Source organism: Monomorium pharaonis, chromosome 2, assembly GCF_013373865.1.
Source record: "Monomorium pharaonis isolate MP-MQ-018 chromosome 2, ASM1337386v2, whole genome shotgun sequence".
Taxonomy (NCBI): domain Eukaryota; kingdom Metazoa; phylum Arthropoda; class Insecta; order Hymenoptera; family Formicidae; genus Monomorium; species Monomorium pharaonis.
The window spans coordinates 8,145,819-8,172,548 of NC_050468.1; the positions used below are offsets into that span (position 1 = coordinate 8,145,819).

Below are 26,730 nucleotides of genomic sequence, written 5' to 3' on the forward strand. Positions count from 1 at the left end.
GAAAGGATACGCTTACTCTCTCGCGCTATAATTCTTCCTACCCATAGTCAAAGGTAACTCCGCGTTTAATCGTCGATCGCGTAAAAGATAACTTGATAAAATAGGCTTACTATTTAGATACTAATAAATTATTATAACGTAATGCAGAAAATATTATCTAATAAATTAAATTTCTACTTGAACGGAATTTATCATTTTTACACGGAAAAGTTAAATAATGTGTTAAGAGAATCTTAAAATAATTTCCAATTAATATCATGATCATAGATTAATAAATCTATATGTTTATGAATTATGGTTCTATATTTATATCTTTAGCTGAATAATTACAAAAGAAAATATAAAATATAGAATTAGGTAAAAATCGATGTCAAGCATCTTTCTTTTAACAATTCTAGGCAGATGTTTCACTTCTTTACATAAAATGTTGCAACTTATCTTTCGTAATATAGGAATCACGTTGTTCTAAATATTCTGCATCCAAGAAGAAAAATTATTTCCCCGACGTAAGAGAGAAAAGATTATATAGAAATGAGATCATTGAGAAATAGAGAAATGTCGAACAATAGGCGTTTCACAATCGTAGTCGCATTAATCGATTACCATCCCTCGCATCAGACTATCGCAACTCGAACTGGTGTGCGCCAAGACATTCGATATACTAATCAAATGCGAATACGGTGAAAAGTCATGTGTGCAGCGTATATGTTAATCAGTGACGATCTAACTGATAATTTCAATCGTTAGTCTGTACGCTTGGTGAGTTTAATGCGTGCGAGACGTATGAATCATACAATCGAGTCCCGCCGTATTATACATACATTGGAAATTTCGTAACCGCCGGAGGATAATCCTACACGCAATAGAGAGTGAAGGTATAATCTAATTTGACATCAGAATCGGAAAGAAATAGAACGCTATGGAACATTGCTAAAAATAACGATGATGTAAAAGTCATTTCGTTACAATAAACCCAATTAATTGGTGAAAAAAAAATTTGATTAATAATATTATATATTGACCTAGAGTAAAAAATAAGTACGAAATAAAATAAGTAAAAACTAAAAAATAAATATTATATATAATGAAATAAAATAAAAAATAAAGAAGTTTGATTTTAAATGATTCATAATTTATATAAATAGATTTTTGAACTTTCAAATAAAATAATCATTAACGATATATGGCACAACCAGTAAATCGTCAATTTTACATGATGACAGTGTGTACTGTATAAGTATTCACATTTGTAATAAAATATTATACTGCAACGAATGATAACTTTTGATTAATGTCTGAAAACTATGGACTCGAAACGAGTGTCTGTATTAAAGAATAAAACGGTTTTCGGTTAATCAATTTCTATCGTAATGACGTCGCCGTCTCGTTCACCGAGCAGCATAGCGTATTAGTCTCGTGTTGCATGCGGGACCGTTGCACCTGCACACGGTAATATTTGCGGGGAAGATACGAACACCGAGCGCAGCGATCGTTGGTTTTTCTCATGAGTCATCGCGAAACCCCTCCGTCATATTTTCGAACAACGAGCCGACGGTGTAAGCGTACACGCGTGTAAGCACACCCTTCTCTCTCTCTCTCTCTCTCTCTCTCTCTCTCTCTTTGACCCTCCTCCGTCCATCTCACTTTTTTTTTCCGCGTCCGCCGTGCGCCGCGTAACGCACGCAGCGGCAGCGGCGGTGAGCGTACGTATACGCAACAATAAACGTAACACGACGTAGATAGAACGCCACCCTCGCGCCACGCCGACGCAACCTGCGTGGAACTCGAACATTACCGAGCAATGCGGTCGTGGTAGGCCATGTGCGCCGGAACGTGAGTATCGTACGCGTGTGCGTGTACGCGTCGCGTTCCGTATATCGTTTCGCGCATATACCGGACGCGCACCGTACGTACACACGCGCGCGCGCGATGCGCTCCGGACACCGCGCCGCATGCACATGCACCTCCGCACATTCTCTCCGCGCGATGCACGTGTTGCAGTCGCGTCGCTCGGGCGCTTTCTCCGTCGCGCTCGCCGCCGTCGCGTTCCCTCCCCTCGCCCTCTTCGCCGGAGTCTCATACGTGCGTACATAAGCAAACCTGTTGTTACCGCTCCTCCCCGGCGTTATCTCTCTCACGCATCGGGCGCCGATTTTTATAGGCGAGGTGATTCACGAGGCAAGTTCATCAAGTCTCCTTCCCTGCCCTTCCGCGGGCGCATCATGCGCTTTCACGGGGGATTAGGGGGACGCGGATATATTCCCCCATCCCTCCCCCCCCTTTTATTTCTGTCTGGTACTTCCTACGTCCATCAGTGGCGTAAGCGAAGGGTGCTCGCGCGATTTCGAGCCTCTCTCTCTCTCTCTCTCTCTCTCGCCGCGACGACCGTAAATCGCGTCTCGCGAAACCAAGCGGGAAAGCAGCTTCGACTCCGCTACAAGGAGGACACACTTTAGGTGCATTACACTCCATTCATGCGCATGTTGGACGTTATAACTGTATATTTGAGTTCAACTCGAGAGATCCAGCAGCTTTAGTCTGGTACTCTGCCTCGATAGAGAAAAGAACTCAATGATATTCTTACATGTGAGAGTTACATGTAATAGAGATTTTAACGCACAAGAATGTATGCGTGAAGAAAAATATAGAAAGATTCAATAAGTACGTTCGATTTGTTTTAAATTGTCACTTACGTATTATAAAATTGTTGCCAAATAAATCAAATATAAAACAATTAATGATCTTTCTTTCAGTTTAATATTATCACACAATTTTTAAATGCTGTTGCGAAATGTATTATTATTGAAAAAAAATGAATAAAGATTTAAGTAAATGTAGCAGCTTATAATGATTAGCAACGTAGTTACTTTCACTCTCGTGTCATAAAATCGAAATTTATGAATCATGTCTTCTTAAAACGCGTTCCATGATAAAATGTTTTTCGCGATATATCCTGTTCTTTGATTACGCTGTTGACATGTAGATATCCTTGCGTTCAATTGTTTATCAGTAAGTTCTCATGCACTATATCAGTAGCGTTTCCACGTGCGTATTTGTGTGTTTGATGATTTAAACACATACTAGAACTTTGCAGCGCGAATGTATGAGAGAGAGAGAGAGAGAGAGAGAGAGAAGCTGCATCGTTATCTTTATACCTAAATCGAACACGAATGAAATTCCGAGAGTCATACAAATGGATAACACCACAGGGACGTCCGCAGCTTCCTGCACTATCGTTGTTGGCGTTCCGATCAGCGAGGACGATCAGCTGTTACGCGATCCACACACCCACACATTCGCGCGCGCGACAAGATTCTGTCTCTAACATGAACCAACTAACCGCAACCACGCAAATGGGCGTGTAAGAGGTAATCAGAACAGTTCTTCTTTAGAAGGTAGTGCCGACGAACGTTATGCTTCTTGTGATCTTGATACGCTATTCCAGCTGTGGCGGTTTTACTGATGATATCATTTGTCCTTGTTGTCACCGGGGCACAAAATGTAATTTTACAAACAACTTGGGAGAAAAGACTAATGCATGAATTGCGTCAAGAGCATAAACTGACGTATTAAAGCAAAAATTAGTCGCGTATAGTCTTTTTTTTTAGTCTTTCTATTTTATTTCTATAATGTCATTTTGTTAAATTATAACTATAATTTAAAACATTTTAAAAATTATACAATTTTATACTAATTAGTTCATGACAAACGCAAATTATTATTGGTAGTATATTTTTTTAGAAATTTTATGAAAATTAATATAAAATTGATTTTTTTAAGTGATTAGATTATTAGTAAAACTAATTTGTAAGTTTTACTAATAGAATTTTGCAATGTTTTATAAGTAAAAATTGTATTTGATCAAACGTCACGGTAATTATATTTGTGACATTAATCGTAATACAAAATCGAATATTATGCCATTGTTTGCACAATATCAACATACGTAATGTAAATGAATATAAAGACACATCCTTCTATGGACATCGTAAAAATAAGATGTAACATCTCTCGGTTGTAACTGTGCGAAAACATGGGCAGTACTGTTTCGTAATGTTTATGATGACACGAAGCAGTTGGCGCGAATCGAGAAATATGGGTTTCTCTACTCTTGTTTTTAATGAGATAATTTATATGCGCGAAGCTGTATGGTGTCGGGGTAGAATTTGAGCATTATCATAAAAATATCTTCTTGGAGAACGAAATAAAATTACAGAGATCAAGAACCGCGACCTACTTCTCATATAACGTACTCATAAAATATAACGTCTATATTTAACTTTGCGAGCCATCAAGCTAGTTACAAGACAGAGAGAGAGAGAGAGAGAGAGAAAGAGAGAGAATGAGACTCAATAAAGGAAGATTACATCTTTAGATACGAAAATATCGAACCATTCAATCACCATAAATTTTAATGACAAATCCTTTTAACAATTGGATATCTATCTTTTCTTAATAAATATGCTAAAGTATTGATACATAATACCTTGTAATAGTATTAAAAATTAGATTTCTTGCGTAACTTTAAATTTATAAAGTCTTGTCAAAGGATTTATGATTATAGCAGGGCAAACTATATAAAATGTTAAAAGATGATAAATATGCTTTTTATCTCCTCTTCTGTCCTTCTGTCTTTTATTTTGCTCGTTGCTTTGAACGCAAACGAAGTATAAATGAAAAAATCATAATGAAATTAATGTATTATTCTTGCTCGTCCCTAAACCGGCCCGATCCCGATCAAGATCACTAGTCGAATTTATGAAGCACCCCCCCACCCATCTTAATTCCTTCAGCAGCGGAACAACAGAAGCAACAACAGCAGCATTATACGGAGGACCCATGGTCACCGCGTAATTCACGCGGGTGGGAAGGAAAGGAAAACGTGCGCGCGGCGATTCGATCGCATTCGGCGAGCTTTAAAGGCGAATGGGGCGAAATAAAAAAAGAAAAAGTCTCACGGAGTCGAGAGCGCACGAGTGAAAAGAATAAGGGCGCCGTGAGCCCTCCGGTAGCGTATAAACGTATAGCGTGCCATAGAAGGGTCCGTGGCTGGGCGTACTTTGAGATGGTCGATCGGTCCGCGGCGCGGAATCAATATTGTTGGATTGCTTCGATAACGCCTCGTAAATATAATAAAGCCCTCCAACCCCTCCCCGTGCCCTTGCCCCACGTAGCGTCACGTAGCGCGAGGCAGAGAGCTGCCCGAGAAGAGATAATGGTCGGAGCCCTGGGCATCCAGTGGGCCGGTTGGAGGGGGACACGTTGGTTAGAGGGCCCAACAACCCTCCTTCGCTCTACCACGTCGTTCTCGCTTTCTCTCTTTCTCCTTCTCCCCTCCGTCCCCCTACCCCTACGGTCTGTTTTACTCCCTCTCTCTCTCTCTCCGTTTCTGCCTCACCACCGTTCCCTCACCGCGCGGCGCGTCGCCGGCAGACCTACCGGGCACCAGAAGAGAAGAGTCGACTCAGTGAGTTTCAGCCCGAGCCGGCGAACGCTTGGCTCTCTCTCCCACGGCGCGGTCGCTCGTTCCCGGAGAACGTCCGTGGCGATATCCCGTCGAACACCTCTTGGCGGCTGTGTGTGGTCCCCGGTCTTTTTTTCCCAACCGGCGGGTTCGGCGCGGCCCGATAATCACGGTGGGATGACGCGAGTCGTCGGCGACCGCACGTATATCGGGCGACAGCTTTTCGAGCGACTTATTCGCATAGCCGGCCGAGTGAACTGACTTGGATTTCGCGCGGTACGCAAAGGCATCGAGTGACTGCGGACGATTAAGGAGTCGGTGTAACGTCTTTTTCAAGAGCGGCCCGAGTGAGCGAGCGTGATTCCCGGGTCGGTAGCCGGACTGTCAATCGCCTCTGGTCCAGGTTCCATCCCCCTCCGAAAGCGCGTGCGGAGACTTCGACGACCGGTACGGAGGATGTCACGGTACGTGGACCACCCCGGCTGCCGCGGCCGTCGCCGCGTCGCGGTGGCGACGACCCTGCCGGCGATCTTGCGGTGAGGATCGCGTGTGCGTGTTGTTCCCTCGTTGTGCCGCGACGTAGTGTGCGACTCACGGCGGGTCAATGAGGCTCCAGAGACGTGGAACGACGGGCTCGCGGATACGTGGTTTTTCGTGGCGAGATTCACGGGGGTTTCTTCGAGTGTGATAATAATCGCGGAAGGAAGGAAATCTCGATGTTGTTGTTGTTGTTGTTGTTGTTGAGTCGGCCGGCGTGTGTTTACATTTTATTCACGCGAGGAATATCGCGTGAATATTGAAGGCGCGTTTCTAGCGAGTGACACTACGCTTTGGTTTGTGGTTGTCATCCTTCTTGGCCTACGTTTTCTTCGCACGACGCCCATGGAAATTTGTGCCAATCACGGATTAATGCATGTCGGAAATTGCAGCATGGGGGACATAAGTGTGAGTATAACGCGTCTTTTACCCTCTGTTGCGTGCGTGAAAGCGGAAACGGGATTTTCAAGTTTCTCCCGCCGCCGCCGCCGCCGCTCCCATCCGTCGCGAAAATTAATTACGCAATTCCCCTAGATATGATTCACGGGCAGCCCCCACCTTCCGCGATACTTGATGAGCGCGAGTATATCGTCCCTTGGAATTCTATCATGTTTCGTAATTTACCGCGAAAACGGGTTGCAAATCAAGCGTTACGCTTCAGTCTATTCTTTTTTTCTCGAATATAATTATATATTCAAACTTGTCTGAATCACAGTGTTCAGATTATTATATTTTCGCGAATATTTTTTCATTTCCTATTATCGTTTTATTACCGTTTCCAATAAATTCTGTTGTTTTTATTTACATACCTAGTTGTAGTATATTCACGGTCAATTCTCATTTCAAAACTATCTTAAGATGTTCCGTGATTGATTGATGATTGACGACTTGAGACAGGCTTAAATATAAGAAGCTATTATAAATACTGGTCACAGTTAGAGGAGTTTTAACAAACGTTAATTAAATTTCACTTCAATTAATCCATTTCGAACGATCGATACGTAATGTAAAGAGTCGGTACAGCATTCTCCGAGCTTGTCGCTCTCACGCCGAAGGCGCCGTTGTAAAAATCGCAAACCAACGAATTGAAGTATGAGAAAACGAGTCCGTCTACTTCGCCAAAAGTATCCCGAGATAGATCACCGTCGACGCGGCTGACAGCCGGTGTATTAAGGCAGCGACAGACAAATTTCCGCCGGCGGAGGGCAAAAAACGGCCTTCTCGCGGAGACGAGGATGGATTCGGTCGCTCGTTGCACCCCGGCCGATTAGTCTCGGGTGGACGCGGTAGCCGGTGCCGGATCTGCCGTCGTTTGGAGGCCGGCGTGTGTACGTACACGCGAAGGAGAGGCGACGGACGCGCGCGCTGAACGGCGAGGCTTATTAGTTCGCATTGGCCGGACTCTCACGCGTCTACCACGCGGGACAATGCGCCCGGGGATTGCATATTGTTGTTTATATTTACGCGTCGCGGCATAAATCTTCGTTTAAGTCGCATTCAGCCTCGCGTACGCTGAGAGCATGGGCGCGCACACATTCGCACAACCGGCTGCGAACGCGAACGCGAACGCGCACGGTTCGTCACGGATAACGCGCGGTCTTCATTAAACTTAACTTCTTTGCGTGCCGACCGGCCATTAAGGACGGAGGACCGGCCTACAACTAATTTGTACTGTAAATGAGATCTCGAGGATCGTTACCCGCGTGAAACAACGTCATTCTAACGGTCGGAGCCCGCTGCTACGTGATTATCGCTTTTGGCTGACGAATGGGTGAATTGCTAAACACTACTTGACATTTATTTCTATCGTTGATTCTTTTTCTTTTTTTGCCACTTGCTTCCATAATGTATGTGCAGGTGCGAAGTAAGCGATGTTATCAACTTCTGTAAAATTTATCAATCTACACACGAGATTATGTTTGAATATCGTTTCGAAAATTTACAACAGTGTAGAAGTGCTAGAAACATTTTTACAAAAAGCTGATGGCGATTTGCAATTATTTTTCATCAAGTATCTTATTATTTTCACATGTTTTTCTAAGAAGAAGGAATTTCAATGGATTAATATAAATTGCATTTATCCAATCTATGCAAGTTTTGACATTGATTAGGTTCCATTAATAATTTACTGGATAGAAAATAAATGAGCCCTAGCGAAGCTACAGACAGTGTTTGACGATTTCAATACTAGTGAAGCTTCATATTCATTTTGTGTACGTTACAGCGAGTTTGATCCGGCGTAGTGTTCAACGTATTAATGAAACACGAGCACACTTCCGACCGAGACACAATGGCTCACCCTATCTCCGTATCTCCGTATAACGAATAATGCTCCCAAGATTAAGACATTATTTTGCGAGATACACTTACATCGCGTGGCATTCTGTGTATGGTAATGACGGCGTGCCGCTTTCGGGATTGTCTATGCGTGCGCGAAAGAGAAAGAGAGAGAGAGAGAGACGGGCTATGATGACTACCTTTGGTTTGCGCTCAAGCAATTTTCACCGGCTAACTGACCTACCTGCTTATACGTGCCGCGATCAAGACCGCCCATCCGCGGAGCATTTATATCGCTGCGTTGTGGCGGCCAAGAAGCGAGCGTACGGGCGTACGTAATATTTTGCCTAGGCACTAGCAACACACACCGCCCGGAATATATACGGCTATCGGTAAATTATGGCCATTAAATTATGAATATAGCGGCGCGCGCGCTTTTATGAGAATTATTTTGCCGTGTAAAAGGGGAATTTATTCGCGAACATTAATTCTTCGTGCGGGTAATGGCATGGTGAAGCGCCGAGACGCGAACCTTGCGAATCGATCGCGGATCGAAATCGCGCGCCGTAACGTCAACGGGTAGGCTCGACATTTTTCAATGCGACTGACGGACACGACTTCAATGCGTTTAATTTACGCTGTTAAATCGGCTCGATTTGAGCGTAGCTATTATTATCAATTAGAAAATACGCGCTGCTGCGAGAGACGGGAGACACGGTCACAATCGCCTCGTTAAAAGTTTACACTTACGTAAGTTTATGAACTCACCTTAAATTAAGAATGTTACGCAATAAATCGTACACAATGGAGGCATACGCCGATTATTAACTATTATAATACCAACAATCTTAGCGTACCGTGATAGATAACAGTGACATAAAAATTCGATGTTGCAAAATAAATATAACTTTTTCCTAAAATAATTACAAAAATATTAATGAAATTCTGCCGGTGATGTTAAACTTCAAATTGAAGGGTACGGTTATATTAATCAGTTATATATCGTTAAATCGCAGATGCGTTCTCAGAGACCGGCCCATTTAACCAGATCTATCAACGCTGTGCTTTAAACAGTTAGACGTTTCTGCTACAACCGGTTATACTCGACTCCATACACCACGTAATCTTCTCGTTTTTCCCGAAGAAAATTGTGGCGTATCGTATGACTTCGATTACCCTGCTGCCTATACAAACACCTGGAGTGTGCATACATGAGCCCTTAGGACGATGCCTGAAGAGGAACAGTCTAGACGAGGAATCTGACGTAAATGCATGTATTCCTAGCGTCGTTATGCGATATTGAGAATTCAATTGTGATTCCTTTTTCCCTGACTTTTTGTGCTAAGAAAGCTTTTTTTCTGAACTTAGAAATAGCCTTTTACTCTAGTATCTTCAGAATCGCCAATAAAAGACGGAGAATCGACGAAACAATGCAGATGTTTACACAAATATAGAAGAAAATGAATTTTCCAATATTACAATACATCTTTTTAAAACTACACGAGAAGAATAATTTTGCTAAAATATCTCAAAATTTGCTGTATATGGATTTGAAAATAATTTTGTTAGACTTATTCTTATTATATTAATCATAATTATTTCCAGATTTGTATCTAGCTAAATTTTGAGATACTTTAGCAAAGTCATTCTTTCCATACAATTAATGCTCAATATAATAAAATGACGAGACATATTTATAAACCGAGGAAAAATTTGTTAAAATGTATTCTGGATGTATTTTGTTATTCTGAATGCAAACATCTTTTAACACGTATTATCCCCTTTCTTCCACGATCGTGCTTTTTTCTCCCTTGTTTTGCCTCACCTCCGTAACTCACTACATTCGGAATTCAGACACGAAGAGGGAGGCCCTCTCACGATTATCAAAGGGGAGGAGTCGGTGGCGCGAGGAAACAGCGTCAGCGGTCTTCGCGCCAGATAAATCTACGTCGCGATCTGCGTTCAAGAACGTCGTTATCTGCGTGTGTATACGCGCGCGCGCACCTGCAGGCCTCGCATGTGCGTGCCCAGGTTATACAGGAGCGGGCTATCGTCCATCGCGATGGAGGTTTCCGAGGGTACGGACTTAACGATCAGAAGAGGCGTATGGACCAGCTGTTACTGATATCACCCTAGCTCGAGTTTTGTTTTTCGTAGCGAAACGAGTTGATAAATTATGGCAATGTTTATAATACGGGCCTAGCCCGTTAGAAAAATAGATGATAGTTTACGAAGATGTAGCTAGCCATCAATATTAACTGGTTCGTATAAATTGTTAAGTATGGTTGAAATTTTATATAAGTTTTGTTCGTTGCGTGCATAAAAAAACAAAAATAATATATCACAATTGTTACGCGAAAAGAACAGCTTTATTAAAGTATTTAACAGTTTAGCTGTATATAGATACAGATTACGTTAGATGTCAATTATTTTTTTAAACCATTAAAATAATTATATAGGACGCTGAAGTTGGTAAAATGTTAAAATCTTTTATAACATATTTATCATATTGTTGAGCGTTTAATATAATTATTTTGGTGCTCTAACAAAATTATTTTCAGATCTGTATCTAACAAGATTTTTGCGTGTACGAAAACGTATCGATATTGTAACTGGTTCATCAGAAATCTGAATTGTTATGAAAAGAACAATTCTATCGTAATGGATAGGTTGCAGCAGCGAAAGTAGAAATACGAGTAATGCATAAGTCGCTTTCATCGAAAGTATCTTTCATAAATAATGTATTTTCTGACACACACACACACACACACACACACACATTTGTGTAATCGATGCACCTGTGCGCGCACAAAACTCGTTGCGCGGTTTACCTACTCCTGTCATCCGATTCGATTACCGTAAGAACCGGATTTCTGCATGATTGTCGGGAAATATGTATGTATGCCGACAGGGTGACTTTTGCGTCGAGTTGACACACGTAAATCAACGAGTCGGAAACCCAAGCGCGTACCTACCCGCTTCCCGTAGCCTATCGCGGGACGAGTACACGAATCACCTGCTTATCTAATTGCCGTCAAGGCTACGCGAGTACATGTTCGCTCTCGAGCACGCGTATCGCATCTCATTAGGGTCGCAGTCTTATAAATTGCAAAACTGTTTCTCGCGTTAGATCGTGGGTAGCCCTTCCCGGATTTTCAAACATAAAAGTATTGCTTACTCAAAAATTTATAAAGGAGATGTCGTGCTTTTTAAATTATTCGAAATTGCCATATTTTGAAATAAAAAAAAAACTCGTGGACGTGCAACTTCTATGATCCCTTTGTGATAGCGTTGATATCGTAAAACTATTCTCGTTCGATACTTTTCACACATCTGTCGTTTTTCTGGGAACATTGAACACTACGCGTATCGAACGGAAGCCTGCGAACCGCAGACATATTTCATCCTTGTGCCACGCTCGCAAGGCGTGGTTTCTACATTGTCAGCTGTTACGTTTTCCTGTTAGCAGACGGGACGAAGCCTAGTTTGGGGAACTATCGACTCTGCGGGAGAGGCGGAGACAATGAAAAGTGAGTCATCGGTAAAATGTGTGCGACTCGGCCCGCGACGAGTACTCAAGTTTCCTTCTTCCCTCGGGGACTCCAGCTAATTGGCAGTTACTTTCCATCCGATGTCTACCGGCGTTGGCGTTATACGCAGTAGGCGCGCATGCATATGTATGCATCGCGACGTAGCTTCCCTGGAAATTCTTGGTGCGCGGATTTACGCGATAGGATGCCCCCGCGACCCTGGGTTGGCAACGACGAGAAAGGCGAGGTAGACGGCGCGAGAGAGACCTTGTTCTAGGTTCTTAACAGCGGGGCTCGGGCTTCGACGAGGAGTAAGAACGGCAAGGTATTTACAGTTTACACCCCATTCGTTGCGTAAATGATCGCGCGCAGCTTAGGTCTTAGCCGAGGATGAGAATTATCCCGCGTTTAAGGCCGTAAGATCGTGCAGCGTAGAGAGGACATAACGGAGGCATGCCGCTCCTGAAATTACTTCCAACGGTCGTAACAGTAACAGAATTATGTTATGATTATACTCCGTTTTGAAGTAACGTGAGAGGAGAAACGTCAAACTTAGAGGATATATGTATATATATAAAATATGCCGGGAGAGATGGAAGAGGAAACGTAAAGTGATGCATTGCCCAAACGCGCCGATTCAACGTCAATATCGTTAATCGAACCGCATCGTAACCGATCACTCGTCGGGACTCTCGTAAAACTGACAGGATCGTAAACATTAGGCGCGAGCAGTAACTTTTACAAACGCGCTGCATATTCATATCCATCATCCGCGGTACCGTTCGAAATTCTCTCCGCGCGGCTGATGGCGCTATAGCGACCGCTGATCATCGCAAGAAGAATATCCGCACAAGACGAATCCGGAGGCACAAGAAGTCTCATTACCTTCTTCTCGAAATTTATCTTCCTCGTACGAGACAGCGCGGTCGACGCGGCCGGATCGTCCGGCGTATTATGCGAATACTTATTCGCGTCATTATCGGTACTTAATCATCGGCGGAAAAACAGTCGGTCACACGCCGCCCCTTCTGCCCTCCTTCTCGGCGACGGCAATCGCGGGTGACTTTAACTGTATTTCGCCAGCTGGAAACGAGCCGTGTTTATCGCAACCCTCTCAAGAATTCGAGACGTCGAGCATCTCTTGTCCCTTAATTAGCGGGATTCGCCGTGAATTCGAAGGGAAGGGGGATTCAAGCGGAAGGACACGATCCAACAGGACTCTCGTCCTCTCTCTTCTCTTCGTTCTCTCTCTCTCTTTCTCTTTCTTCCAAGAGGCGAGATGCGCAGCGAATCATGCATTATGTATAATACGGACATACACCCGGGTACCAAACGCCTAGGTATATTTCCTCGACTCAAGTAACGCGCCGCGCCGCGCAGCGTCGGTACCAGTATTTATAGAGGTACGCAAATTGGCTGCAACCGCCGCGTCGAAGCAGCAACGCGAATGCCTCGTCGGCGCGGAATATGTGCAAGCCGTCGTCGTGAAATCGCCGACCGGCTTGCTACGCGCTCGTTGCGTCCCTCCCGCCGCGTCTCGGCCGAATAATAATTATAATTGTTAATCGTTGATCGTTCGGAGCGCGTGAACAAGGGAATCGCAGAAGCGCTAATCTCGAAGTTACATTTATATAACCCTCGCCGTGATATCACGCAATTATTAATCATTAGGAAGTTTCGCATTCAGTATTACGAGCTTCCTAATTAGAATAATTTTGTATTAACATCGTCGTTCTATTTCCCGAGGAACATCTCTTTTCTGGAAGTCAAGATATCCTTTTTTTTTTTTATTTAAGAAATACTCGATAATTTTATTACATCGCAATAGATCGAGAAGAATTTAAATTTAATAAGTAAACCATTAGGACGAAAGGATGAAGTGTAAAATCGAGAAAAAAATGCTAACAACAGTCATAAAAGTTTTAATGCTCAAATAATATTTCTTATGAGTTTATATACATTTCCTAGTTCTTCGGTACGCCGTTATTTTTAGTCTTGAAATAAATATCACAATATTAAATTGATAATTGAATTTAATAACAGCAATAAGATAATCTTCCCTAAACCAGTATAAAGAATTTATTACGAAAAATATTACATCAGCCAGAATTAATGAGAAAAGTTTAAAAATTTTATATAAAAATCATTAATAAAAAGATCAACATACATGAAACTTAAAAAAAAAACTTAACATTTATGTAATTATAAGAAACAAATATTTCTAACGCGGAACGAATTTGTTTTGTTAAAATATCTAAAAATTTAGCTGTGGATACCAATCTAATAAGTATACTACAAAAAGTTTTGACATTCCAGTGATCAATTTGAGTGTTGTACATAATTATTTTGATGATCCAATAAAGTGTTCAGATTTCTAGTTAAATTTTTAAATATTTCAGCAAAAAAACTTTCCGTGTATAGAATATAATATAGAAACTAATAACTAAAAAAATTATTCATGTTAATATATTTATTAAATTAAGCCAGCAGGTTCAAATCAATATTATAATTAATCCTGTACGCGTGAATTATACCGGCTAATCGAGTACATTTTTATCGACTGGATAAGCTATTATATTAATTATCGCATACAGTACGGTATATAAAATATATACATCGTATATTACGAGTGTTTCAAAAACTAGCGTTTACATTTGTATGTAGCGTCACGCGAAGTAAGGTCATAATATATCGTGGCGCCAAAGAAATATTAACTGGATTCCAAATTGGGCGAAATGAAACGAGGTTAAATAATTTCGCAACATGTATCGCGTGTTACAATGCAGCAGGGTGTAGTTCAAAAAGAAAAAAAAAACTGTTTGCGTTGCTCGTTTCTTCCATCAGAAGAATATAGCCATTCGAATACCTGCACGAAAAGCTCTCGTAATCAACACGTCATTTATATTTCAGTCATCGGTAACGATCCATTTATGGAACTTTTCTTATTCGACGGCTATGTGTGTAATAAAGATGCGTGAAAAGAAATTTTTGCGAATGACATGACGTTATATCTGATTTCGCCATTTAAATGTTCGTGTTTTTCAATGGCAACTCTTCTTACAGCAATCATTATGCGTATGGATGGATGTACCGAATTCTGTTATAGCGTATATTGTCATCCTACGAAACAGCTTTGATGTACAATTGATAGTTAACTGCTTATGGTGAGCGCGAATTATTATCGTGAACACAAACGGCGATAAATTCACGGAAGATTCGGGAAAAATTACGAAATAAGACTCCATTGTTATTGTTTCACTGCGGGCGAAACCTACTTCAACCTATTCAGCTTGCAGATCGTAATTTCTCACGCATTGAGTAACATCCGTGAATACTCACCGCGCACCTGAATGTTTCTCACATGATGTTTCATTGTATCTCCGGCAAGAGTACACACACGGAAACGCATATATTACTAACAACGTATTTGGATGCATCACGTATGTAGATAATGCAATGGCACGAAAGCGAGATTTTGCTAATTATACATGTAATAATAACATAATTTACAAATATAGTGAATATTAATATTTTTATATTGCGTTTTTATAATATAATATTTTTACTTAAATAATTTTTGAGAAATACTTTCTAATTATCACTCGTTAGAAAAATTGTAATTAGACAAATTTGCTATCGGTTTGCAAAACTGTAAACTATTATAGAGATAAAAATTTGTTATTTATATTTTTAACTCGCTAAATTTTATATTTTACTTTACGTAATATGATATACCATCTTCTTCGATAAAGTTAAGGTTGAAGTCAGTTGAAGTGGCGATTAATTAGTAATCTGTCGCGAACCATAGCGTAGTCGCGTATCCAATTTTATATCGACAATTCCGCATCGTTCAATCAGGTCTGCAGCATGTTCCGGACGTGCACGCACTAGATTGAGTGCACATGCAAGGCGATACTCAAGGTTAAACGTTAATTGACCGTCGCGAGCACGATATGCGATCGGCATCAAAACGACGCGGAATTATTAGCTGTATCGAGTATGGAATTAAGACGTAGACCGACCACCGCTCTCTTTCCCTCTTCCTTCCTCTCCTTCTCTCCCTCTCTCTCTCTTTCTCTTCCTTTGCTGTAATTCTCGGTACATGCGTAACCCCGTATTAGGGCCGTTATGTGCATAAATTCACTTTCTTTCTCCCTCCCACAATCGATATATGGCTCGCCGAAGTCGGCAGACCCTGAAGTCACGGTAAGCACGCGGCATAAATAAGAAGTAACTTCGCCTTCTCGCCCCTCCACTTTTCGATTCGCTTACCTCGCCCTTTCCTCTCGCACACGTACGTACACTCATAGATATACGCGACCTTCGTGATTTAACCCTTGGCTCACCATCGTGACGATAAATGCCCTAGCAAAGACCCTGCCCTTTACTTCGTTAACCTCTGGTGCAAGTGGTACATCGGCTGTGGCGGGCGAGTAAGACGCAACATGGGGAATCGAGATGATAACTATGTCGTCAGCGAAGAATAATATTTCATTGTTTTAATTGAAGTTCTAATACGCGTGCGAAGTTACAATATGTAAACGCGTCACAAAATTCTTTGTCACAACATGCTTTGAATTGTATCGCAGTAAAAAGTTATTAATTATAGATTATTGTACCAATCGAAAGATTTCGAACAGGCAAGCGCAGGTACGGTATTCGTATTCGGAAATTATCGAAAGAGCAAAAACGCATTCTTACGTACTTTATGATCACGTTTGTGCAAGACCATCCCGACCGGTACACCCATGCAGAGCGGTCTCGAGTTATCCATGAAGCCCAGGGTTTTCCTCCGCGGTAAGTACGTCGTGGAGGAGAGTTTACGTGGCTCGCGGCATCAATCAGGGGAGAAAGAGGAAAATGACGCGCGCATTCCACGGCTGTATCGCGAAGCCGCAAAGGTGGTCGGTGTTTCCTCTCTCGCTCAAGGCAGCCCTTGGCCCGGCTCGCACTAACGCCTAACTCAACTTAAGTACGAGCCGGCTCGCATAAGTGCAGGCGGGCGTTTGGCTGCGCCTCGCCTCTGACATAAGGAAGTCTCTCCTCGCGATAATGCCGGCGCGTTCGCTGCTACGCTAATCGCTTACACGAAGAAATGAAGCGGCCGGCGCAACCGCGCCGCCGCCATCACCGCGTCATTCCCCTTGGTGCCGGGGCTCGCTGCCGCTAATTTTCCCCTCATTACAGTTCGATGCGTTCTGCGCGGGGCTCTTGCCGCCGCGCGTTGCGAAACTCGTTAGTGCAATCGCGGCGGCTCGCGAGCGCCCCGGGCGGGACGCCCACGTGTGCGTAATGGCCGGCGGAGTCAAGGCTGTGTCAAGTGCGGCTTCAAAAAGGAGAGACCGCGCGCTCACCGACGAGAGTCGGATATATTGTCGAGGATCGATATACATCGGGGGATGCATAGACGATGATCGGATGCGGCCTCACGAGCGGTGACGTTGCAAAGACTCTTTTCAATGAATTCGAGGCGAGAAACAATTTTACAACAACATTGTATTTGTACATACGTACAAATAAATTATAATTCAATTAGTAGCTTGATGAATACGCTAATTAAAAGATACGATCGTTAAAATTACTCTCGCCGCGGGTATCTCTTCGACGAATAATTCTGTTCATCAAAATGATAATTCAGACATCATGATAGGAATATTACACCGCGAGGGATTGTTTTTACGTGCATCGCGCTGATTTCGCTGATTACGGACGTCGTGAATCAACTCACGCAATGTGTTATCAAGCCTACGCTAACGATTATTTGGTAATTACGGAGGATGATTACAGAGTTTTCGGCGGCGAGACGTAACTCGCGAGAACGGAACGAGTTTATCGTCGGAGCTTGGCAGCTTGATAAGTAGGGCATTATCTTTGCGTGGAAGACTCACAGAGATTGATGATCGGCCGCTTTTTTTACCGCGCACCTCGGTAATGAGCCCCGGACCGCGTTTTAGCGTAGATGACACGCGCGCTCTAATTACATCCATTCTCTATTGCACGCGTTGCGCGCGCATAACGCGCGCACGTCCGGGTGTGATTTATATGCCGCGAGGACTCTCTCCCGCTCTCTTTCTCTCAGCCTCTTCCTCCGCGCCGCAGGATAAGTTAGATATAATCTGATTTAAGCCTGCAGTAACGCGCGCGCACAACCACACGAGTATTCTTGTATACATATATATATATATACGCGCGTGACGATGTTAATATCATTATTTGTTGCAAATTACAAGAGCGCGTTATTCCGGCCGATCTCCGCGGGATTAACGGGTGCGGAATGTTTATCAAATTATGCGGAAGAAACGGCGAAACGCGGGACAAAAGCGAGAGAGCGCGCGCGCGTGCGTGCGAGCTGTGATTACCGATTTTCATGCGCGTTTACCTGCGATCTCCGAAGGAAAGGTGAAATCGTGTATACGCCGACCGGCGATACGCGCGATCTGTAACTCGAAATAAAATGTATCATATTCGCGAACATATTGCGAAACTGATGGCTGCAATGTCTGATAAAAGCGTTACTCTTTCGAATTTGACCGAAGCGTTGTGACGAGCTTTGCTTGTAGAAAAAAAGCAGAGATTATATTATGCGTGGAAATTGGTGGTAATGAAGATTAATAGCGTTTTGCATAAAGTTTGTCTAAAACCTGGTTTACGAAGACCTCGATTTAAGCCGGGGGGGTCAATCCTTAATGCGCGTTACCGGGAAATTCTGAAAGTTACCGTTATAAACTCACTTCACATATTATTGACAGGTCACTTGTTAACCTTTGGACTTTTTTCATTTTGTGCATTGTTAAGTATGGTTACATTTCGCTCGTTTTAAGACATAAATAACTTGCGAGAGAACGCTTTGCAATTTATTATGCCATCTCGAACAATTTTAACATAAAAGCGCGACGTAAAAAATAAAACATCTGTCGAAACAGCTACCATGAAATGTGAGTGCATTATACGTATAATATAATACAGAGATTCGTTAAAGATTTATGATGTATAAAATGAAGAAATATAAAAATACAAGCCATATATGTATTTAATGAATATTTTGCTTTAGAGTTTATGACGAAAACTAAACAAAGCAAGAAAACATTAGTTATCAATGATGATACGATGAATTTGCTTAAGCACAATGGATAAGGTTCCATAACGGACTTATCATGTACTAACCGGAGTTAAGACGTGCAACGGGGAGGGAGGGTAAATGCAAGCAAAACAAAATACTGGTCCGCGACGTGCGAGTCGTGAGAATCGGAATGATTAAGGGGAAGGAAAGCCCGGCGATCGGCAGGCGCGTTATTAAGACGTCGCGGTATCCATTGGCTCCCGATGAAGATGTTCGACGACTAACGAGAACGATGAATACCAGGTTCACCTCGGGCGAGAAGATTGCGGTCGGTGAAGATGGTGGAAGGTGTGCGAGAGGGAGGACGGTTTGGGGAGGGGGGGGGAGAGAAGGGACCAGGAGGACCACGAAAGCAGAGGGAGGGACGGCCAACAAAGCGCCTGCAATCCACGAGTACCAAAGGCTCAAAATAAATTGCTTGGTGCTTCGTGTCTCGCATGCTCGATCTTCGGGGCAGGAACCATGATACCTGGAGCGAAATCGTGCGGATTGGTAGGCAAATTAGGAGACCGCGCGGACCCCGAAGGCGCGACGGCTTCTAATGGAGACGTTCCAGAGGCGAGGGGGGCCTGAGGAGACGCAGAGAGGGGAAGCAGGTGGACAGAGGGAAGAGAGGACACGAGAAGAGGAGAGGAAAAAGAAGAGGGAATACAAGGTAGTCTCTCCGGGCGAGGAGACCACGGTCGTTTTCCCAAGCGAAGTAGAAGAGGATAAAAGGGACCGCTCGCAGAAGATAGGGATAGGGGTGGTGGGGGCTGATTCATAGGTAATTCGTTTCTCCTTTTCGAACCTGTATTTTAGCTCTCCGACGGTGTTCCTCTCGCTCTCTCGCGGGTTTCGTTCGCGTGTATGTGTGTGTGCGCGCGTGAGCAAACTCTCTCTCTCTCTCTCTCTCTCTCTCTCTCTCTCTCTCTCTCTCTCTCTTTCTTTCTCTATCTCTCCCCCTCGAGAGAAGGCTACTCTTCTTGAGCTCGGCTCGATAATCGATCCAGAAAAGGTGCAGAAGAACCTTTTTACTATTTATCGAACGTCGTTAAAGTTCCGACGGACTAACGGCTCACTTTGCACGGCAAAAAAATCGCACTAAACGCGAAAAATATCGTTGAAAATATATTCCCTAAAACGCGTCCTATCTCATTAATAGAACATTGTACCTTTATATCAGCGCTGTTAAGTTTCCTAGCAATATATCAGGTAAAATATTTTACGAAGTTTCTTTGCATGCTCCGTTCTCACTTCGCGGAATTTTCTATTCGTTCTTTTTTCGATTTGATCGAACGACACGCACTTTAGTTACTTTCTACTTGTGTTGCTACATGTAACGTGTACTTGTTCTTACTTTGAAAATCCTACGACTGCAGATGCTACTTCCGCCTTTCTCTCCGAGAAACAATGTAGATATTCTCTCAGCTACATGTAATGTTCCTGATTATAAATGCGGTCAAGACCTATTGCTAGAAAGTTCGAAAAATTCTCAATTCAATGCAATGTAGGATGTGAATAATATCGTTCGCAAAGGAACTCGATTTTTTCATGTGCTATCTCAATGACCGACAACTAGCCAATTACGATCAAATCTTACGCTCGATATGATAAACTCGTAATATTAAATTAATGATATATGTACTGATATATTCTCGGTCCGAGTGCTAGAGGTGGGACCTCGCATGAGGACCATCCCGCGGTTCATTATTATTGTATTAAAACTTAGCATACATTTACATTAAATACTTTTCTTCTTCTTTGCTACTTTTAAGTAGCCTTTCAATGCTAGAAAAAGATCGATTTATAAAGACTAAATAATAATTTCAACGAAAAGAATAATTATTTTTAATAATTTATGACATAAAATTAAAAGTAAAAATTGTCATTTTTAATTTTTTATGAATATTTATATTAGACATCTGAAGAACCGGACTTTGCCATTTTATGCATAAAATGCTGACGTCCAAAAACTCGGACTCTAAGAATTAATTGTATTTTAAAATTTAATAAAATATTATTTAGATAAAATTATTTATTTTTTATTTGCAATTTTTGCTTATAAAATTAAATTTGAATTTAAATACCTCTTTCTGCACTATATTTAAAGATACTCTACAATGATGAAATAAATTATTCATGGAATAATATGAAGATATTCGGGATATTATAACATTCACGGTGACGTATATAATGTACCATATACGTGGGATGCCTTCGAACTTTTACCGTGGCGAACATCGTCGTTTCGGTGTTTACATTTACACCAGCACGAATCCTTTTTTAGACGCACGTCACCCGAAAAACATGTGCGAAGAAAGCCAGTTAAGATATCGAAGACAGCTGCCGTAACATAAGCAATGTCCGTCATAATCGCCAACCGCTCATAAAAAGACCTAACTGATCACCCGTGTCGATTTTATTTTCCACAGATGTCCTGACTATTGAATCTTTCAAATAAATACTAAAATACTTTCGAGCGTCATAATACTTGTATAATAGAGACGTTATCGTTTCTTCAAAGCGATGCGTGTTCACGGTGCCGTAAAAAGCACTCTTTAATCCGGAAATGCGCTCGTAAAGTTAATCGAACCGAGAGGCATCGTAGGGTATCTCCGTGTCTAGTTAGCGTTATCAACGATGGAGAAAGCTTCCTTTCCACTTGTAAAAAACAGATATCGTAAGCAACGTCGGCTTCCTTGAGCGTCCCAAGCGTTCCTCCAAGTGGAACATGCACCCGATTCTTCCTTTCCGTATGCCTCTCCTTCCTCCCTTCGCGATCCTTGATTCTATAACGAGAGCCCTCTCCTCACCATCCTCTCACACATTGCAGCGCGCTTGTTTTCGTTTCTAATTTCGGGAATCCACCGTGTATGATAACGACTGTCATAAAACGGCAGTAAAAAAAAAACGTTAATCGTCGCGACCATGGCCTTCTTATAGACACCGCGGGTCCATAAACACGAGAAATTATCGTTATCCCCCGCAGACGTTACCGGAGAAGCGCACCAGCGCGCACACGAACTTCCCTCGCGGCATCAGCCGGAAGCGACCAGTTGCGGGACTACGTGGTCATTTAGTTACGCGGATAACGGTGAGCTCGTGCCAGAATGCAACAGCGGGCGCGCCGACGCGCTCCGCAACGCAACGCAACGCAGATGCATCCCTCCTCCCTTCCTCCATGGCCGCGCCATGGGATGCGTGTACATGCGTAGCATATGGGGATAGAAAATAAAAATCGACAATGATCGACGGTGAAACGAGAGTTCCGAGGGAACGGCGAAGCGGGGGATCTGTTCACACGATCTGCGCAAAGTCTCGCGCAGCAGCCAGACCGCAATAAATATCCCATTAAGAACGCTGTGTTATAGGTAATATTATGTTAATTGCCCTGTGTATGGTTCCGACCGCGTTCGGGGTATTTTACACATGTATATTATGTGTGTGTGTGTATGTGTGTGGGTTTGTATGAACAGCATGTTGCGAGCTATATCGGTAATACCCCGTCGGCGGTACCGGAAACTTTGGCGATACCGGGAGCTTAATTAGCGCCCAGCAACCTCGTCATTATTTTCGGATACTTCTGGTCGCAAATAATTTTGGCACTCATGGTGATAGAAACTTACAAATAATCTTCATTCTCGCTCGATGTGTGGATGGAAGATTAGTTACACACACAACACACACATACACGCGCGCGCGCAGAGAGAGAGAGAGAGATTAATCTTTTTATGGTATAAATCATATGAACTTTTTGAGAAACTTCCGCTTTAAAGAACTATATGGACCTTGCACCGTTAATAATACCATGTGATACTATATAATGCTAGTTAACTGATGTTGCCGCAATCTTTAAATTCTTTTCAAAGACTGTAACCATACAAAACCTATAGCGTGCGAAGTTGACTCGATACTTAACGCACCTGCTTGAGCATATTTCATCGGATTATCCTGGCACAAATTTCTCGCAAAAATTGATGCGATTTGCCGACACTGCAGAATAATAAAGATATCCCTACACTCGTCTGGATCCCCCGCGTAATGAAACCGAGATTTCGTGATCGGGATAAGGAGACTAATTTAAGCAGTGATCTTTTTAAATTTTTGTAAAGTACGTAAGAAGACTACGATCGCGTTCTCAGAGCCGCGGCGGCACGAATACCCGAGAAAGAGAGGAAGAAAATCGCGGGGAAAAGAAGAAGACGGCAGGTTTACGGAGAATCCCGTTATCGGCGACATTCGAGAATGGCCGGCAACATATATGGGACCCCGTCGAGGTCCACGGGGGATTCCTAATTCCCATGCAAATAAGCCAATTTATTTTGGTGAGACTTGGAACGATTAGGCTAATATCGCTTCGCCCCGCGGTGGACGCATTCTGGAGAACGTTCGACGCTCGTAAAGACGTGTCCCCGACTGCGACTTTAATTCGCGACTTCCCTTCCGACACCGAGCCAGGCACTGGTGGTCTCATTCTGATTAACAGTCGTTTCGACCGTAAATCGCAGGAAATCTTCGCAATCGCCGCCTGATCACAGGCCGCAAATGTTTTTCGCCTCCGGGAAATCGCTGTGCAATTACTCAAGCAGCAAAGAGCGGTCTTAAGAACTCGATTTTCTCGCGTCTCTCGGACTGGCAAGCTCGTACGAAGCCATTTGGCGGGCGTAAATCATCACCGCCGACCAACGGACTCAACATTACCCGAAGTTATTTAATTGAGTAATTAAATTATTCCGGATTCCTCGAGGTAAATGCACGGCCATATTCGTAACTGTACATCTATAAATGCATTTACATTCTTCATTATCTGAATCGAAAAAAAAACTTTTATATTACAATCCAGATAAATAAATATGAAATAGAGACGAAGAATTTAAATATTGTCCAATTAACGTTATTCTGTTAAATAAAAGAACGTATTGTTATGATCTCACATTGGATGGATATATAGACGTTCTTGTAATCTCGAGGCGTTGAATATTTATAATCGCGTCCTAATCTAGTTTCACGAGCGCTCGTCGTCCGTGCCACCGGCCGACAAAGTCCAAATCATTATGTCCAGCCCACGCATTCTTTCCGCGGCGGGTCCTGGCCCCGTCTCAGCTCCTCTTTTTGATCGTGGTGTCGGTCTGAGGCGGGAGATCCCGTAAGAGGAAGGGAGAATGGTCAACGAGAGGGAGAGAAAGAGAGAAAACGGTTATACCCCAACTGCACCGACGGTCGAGGTGGTCCAGGCTCTGCTGGTGGCCTGCTCTCGCACTTACACACTCGATCGCATATTCGATCTTGGATCGTGAAACTCTGAAGAAGACTTCAGACAGCTCTCTCGTCATTGAAATTACGTGGAAAGAACTGAAAACTCTTGTGGAAAATTTTAGAAACGCCTTTCAAAACTCTTGTAAGCAAAGTATGTGATCTAATTGTAAGTTAAGTTTAGGAATTGATAAAGGGTAGTTTACTTCAATAATAACTTTGGTTATAAATATATAAATTTTTAATCCTGAATCTATAATAGCAATCAATATATAAATTTCGACAAAAGCTACGTTCTTTGTAAGTTAATTTGTTTTCATTAATTCCAGATTAATGAAAATATATAAATACTCGAGGAAAAATAGGATATAAATATAGATGTCAGATCTAAATCGAATGAAATTATTCTCAGTTCTATCTAATAAATTCAAGTAAAAATTCAACGGTCAATTAATTTTATATTATAATGAGAAAAGCATAATAAATTGTCCGAACGAATATCTGACCTGTACAGAAATAGACACCGGATCCTAAAAGAAGTAAAGAAGTAATCCCGAGGCAACTCAGAATCGTTCAGGGTAGCCTATCTTAGTAGGATGATTCCTACATTCGTTTATCTCTCGGTGATATCGAGACAAGGGGGAAACGATTAAAACGGTGATATATCACCACGATCTAGCTAATACGGCATCTCGTTACGTAAGAATCGAACACTGCCGACGAGATTATAATTACTAAAGTCTAATGAGACTGAACCTCGATCGATGATCCGGCGTTTGTGATTCGGCGTCAAAGTTCGACCTGGCCGTGACGTGACGTGAAGGAGATTGTGATCTCCGAGAGTGGGAAAAACGAAAAGGCTCGCGTTGTACGACAGGTTCCGCGCCGCGCGGTGCTCGCTCAACGCGGATAGCGACGAGCGTAAATTATCCAATGATTTTACCTACTAGTGGCCGCGCTGCCCTCTCACCCGCAATGCGGACTTAATAGAGAAACGTTTCCATGCGTGGAAACGAGATTGAGATAACGATGATTGCTATACGATCGTGAGGGGAATCACCGCGGTGAGTCGAGAGATGGTCTCTAAAGAAAAAAAAAGAAGAGGGACTCTCTCTCTTGATCGTGATGGCACCTGAGATTGGTGGTACATGCTGCCGACTTTCAGCTCCGTGTTTCGGCCCGCGTGACTCGTACGTACCGAGGAATTAAGATGCCTTCCATTGATATTCGGTTAATTAAATAGCAAAATCGCGATGGGTATTCGCGGAGAAGCGCGCGCGTCCCGATACCGCTGCCGTCAGTTCCGCCCTGTTGAATACACAATGTGGAACTCCTCGAACGCGACGATAAGAGGAAGAACCGTCCGCAGGATTACGCGCGCAATGATTTACATACACTCGAATCGCTCGTGTGCGAGGGAGCACCGGATGCGTCGCCACGGACCACTGGCTTCGGCTGCTTTCGGTCTGCTCGTCTGTAATTAAATCTCGGCTGCCGTACTCCGGACGACTAATTAGTCCTTCCCTTCTTTCGTCCGACGTACCGACGTTTTCGAACCGCGCGAAGTGTAAGACCTCGCACACAACTGATATACGAGTCGTTGACAAGCAAAGCGGAAAATGTTAATTAATGGTGATTACATGAGACATGAAGTTTTGCATGCCGATAAGAACTATGATGGCATTACAATGAAAACTATATTATGCTGATCCAAAGATTCGTATCACTATGCAAATTTTTAGATAATCAATCGTAAACCTTACCAAATTGATAATCGGAGAAATTTAAATTTAACTTTATCCTAAAAAATTATATTAATCATACTAATAGAAAGGCGTACCTGAAGGATAGCACAACTTTGTACATAACGTTTATACATGTAAAGTTCAATTACGAAACTTTAAGGACAGAAGAACGGATTAGTGTATCGTCGACCTTTGACACCATCGGAAATCGTCTTCGTCATGAAACCACGAAGCATGGAAGCGCCTTTCGTGGTCCATGGTCGGTGGGTCCGCCTCGGGTATTAGCGACAGATGCATACTCCAAAGAGCCAATTTAACGGTTGCCACAAAAGCGGATCGAAGCGAGAGAGAGAGAGAGCGAGAAAGGGAGAGAGCATGATACGTGTAGCGAGCGCGGAGAGATGTGCGAAGCGAGCAAAAGGAGAGAAGGGAGCGATAGGGGGAGAACGCGAGTGTTACAGGCAGGGAGAAGGTGAACGGCATTAAATCTCACCCTCTTCCGACACCGCCGTCCCACCCGACGGACCACGTCGGATGACGTATATCGGGCTCACAAAGGGCCCCGACCTGATCTGCGACCTGCGGAACGGAGAGCGAGAGACGAAAAAAAACCGAGAGACGTCTGCACGCGGCTTGCGCTACGTGCGTGTGCGTGCGCGCGTGTGCGCACGCAGGGTGAAAGACGAGAATCCGCTCTCGCAGTCGATCCACCATGGCTCGATCTTTTGTAACGTCGACGAGCCGTCGCGGTCCACGCTTGTCGCCGACAGCGGCAGGACAGCCTGGTTCGTGAGTAACATAATAGTAGTACACGGGACGGCA

At 43.1% G+C, this 26,730-nt stretch overlaps 2 protein-coding genes across 3 annotated transcripts in view; one reads left to right on the plus strand and one right to left on the minus strand.

The window, feature by feature from the left end:
* Positions 1 to 26,730, plus strand: part of LOC105837115 (TSC22 domain family protein 1) — a 262,982-nt gene that overhangs the window by 179,992 nt on the left and 56,260 nt on the right. The window contains exon 1 of one of the 2 annotated variants that reach the window (XM_012681618.2): positions 6,347 to 6,409. The exons of the other annotated variant lie outside the window; for it this stretch is intronic. Within the exon in view, the coding sequence (XP_012537072.1) occupies positions 6,347 to 6,409 (63 nt within the window). Of the gene's footprint in view, positions 1 to 6,346; positions 6,410 to 26,730 lie in introns of those variants that run through there. 2 annotated transcript variants of the gene reach the window in all.
* Positions 1 to 26,730, minus strand: part of LOC105840753 (L-lactate dehydrogenase A chain) — a 122,932-nt gene that overhangs the window by 80,245 nt on the left and 15,957 nt on the right. The gene's annotated exons all lie outside the window — the stretch shown is intronic.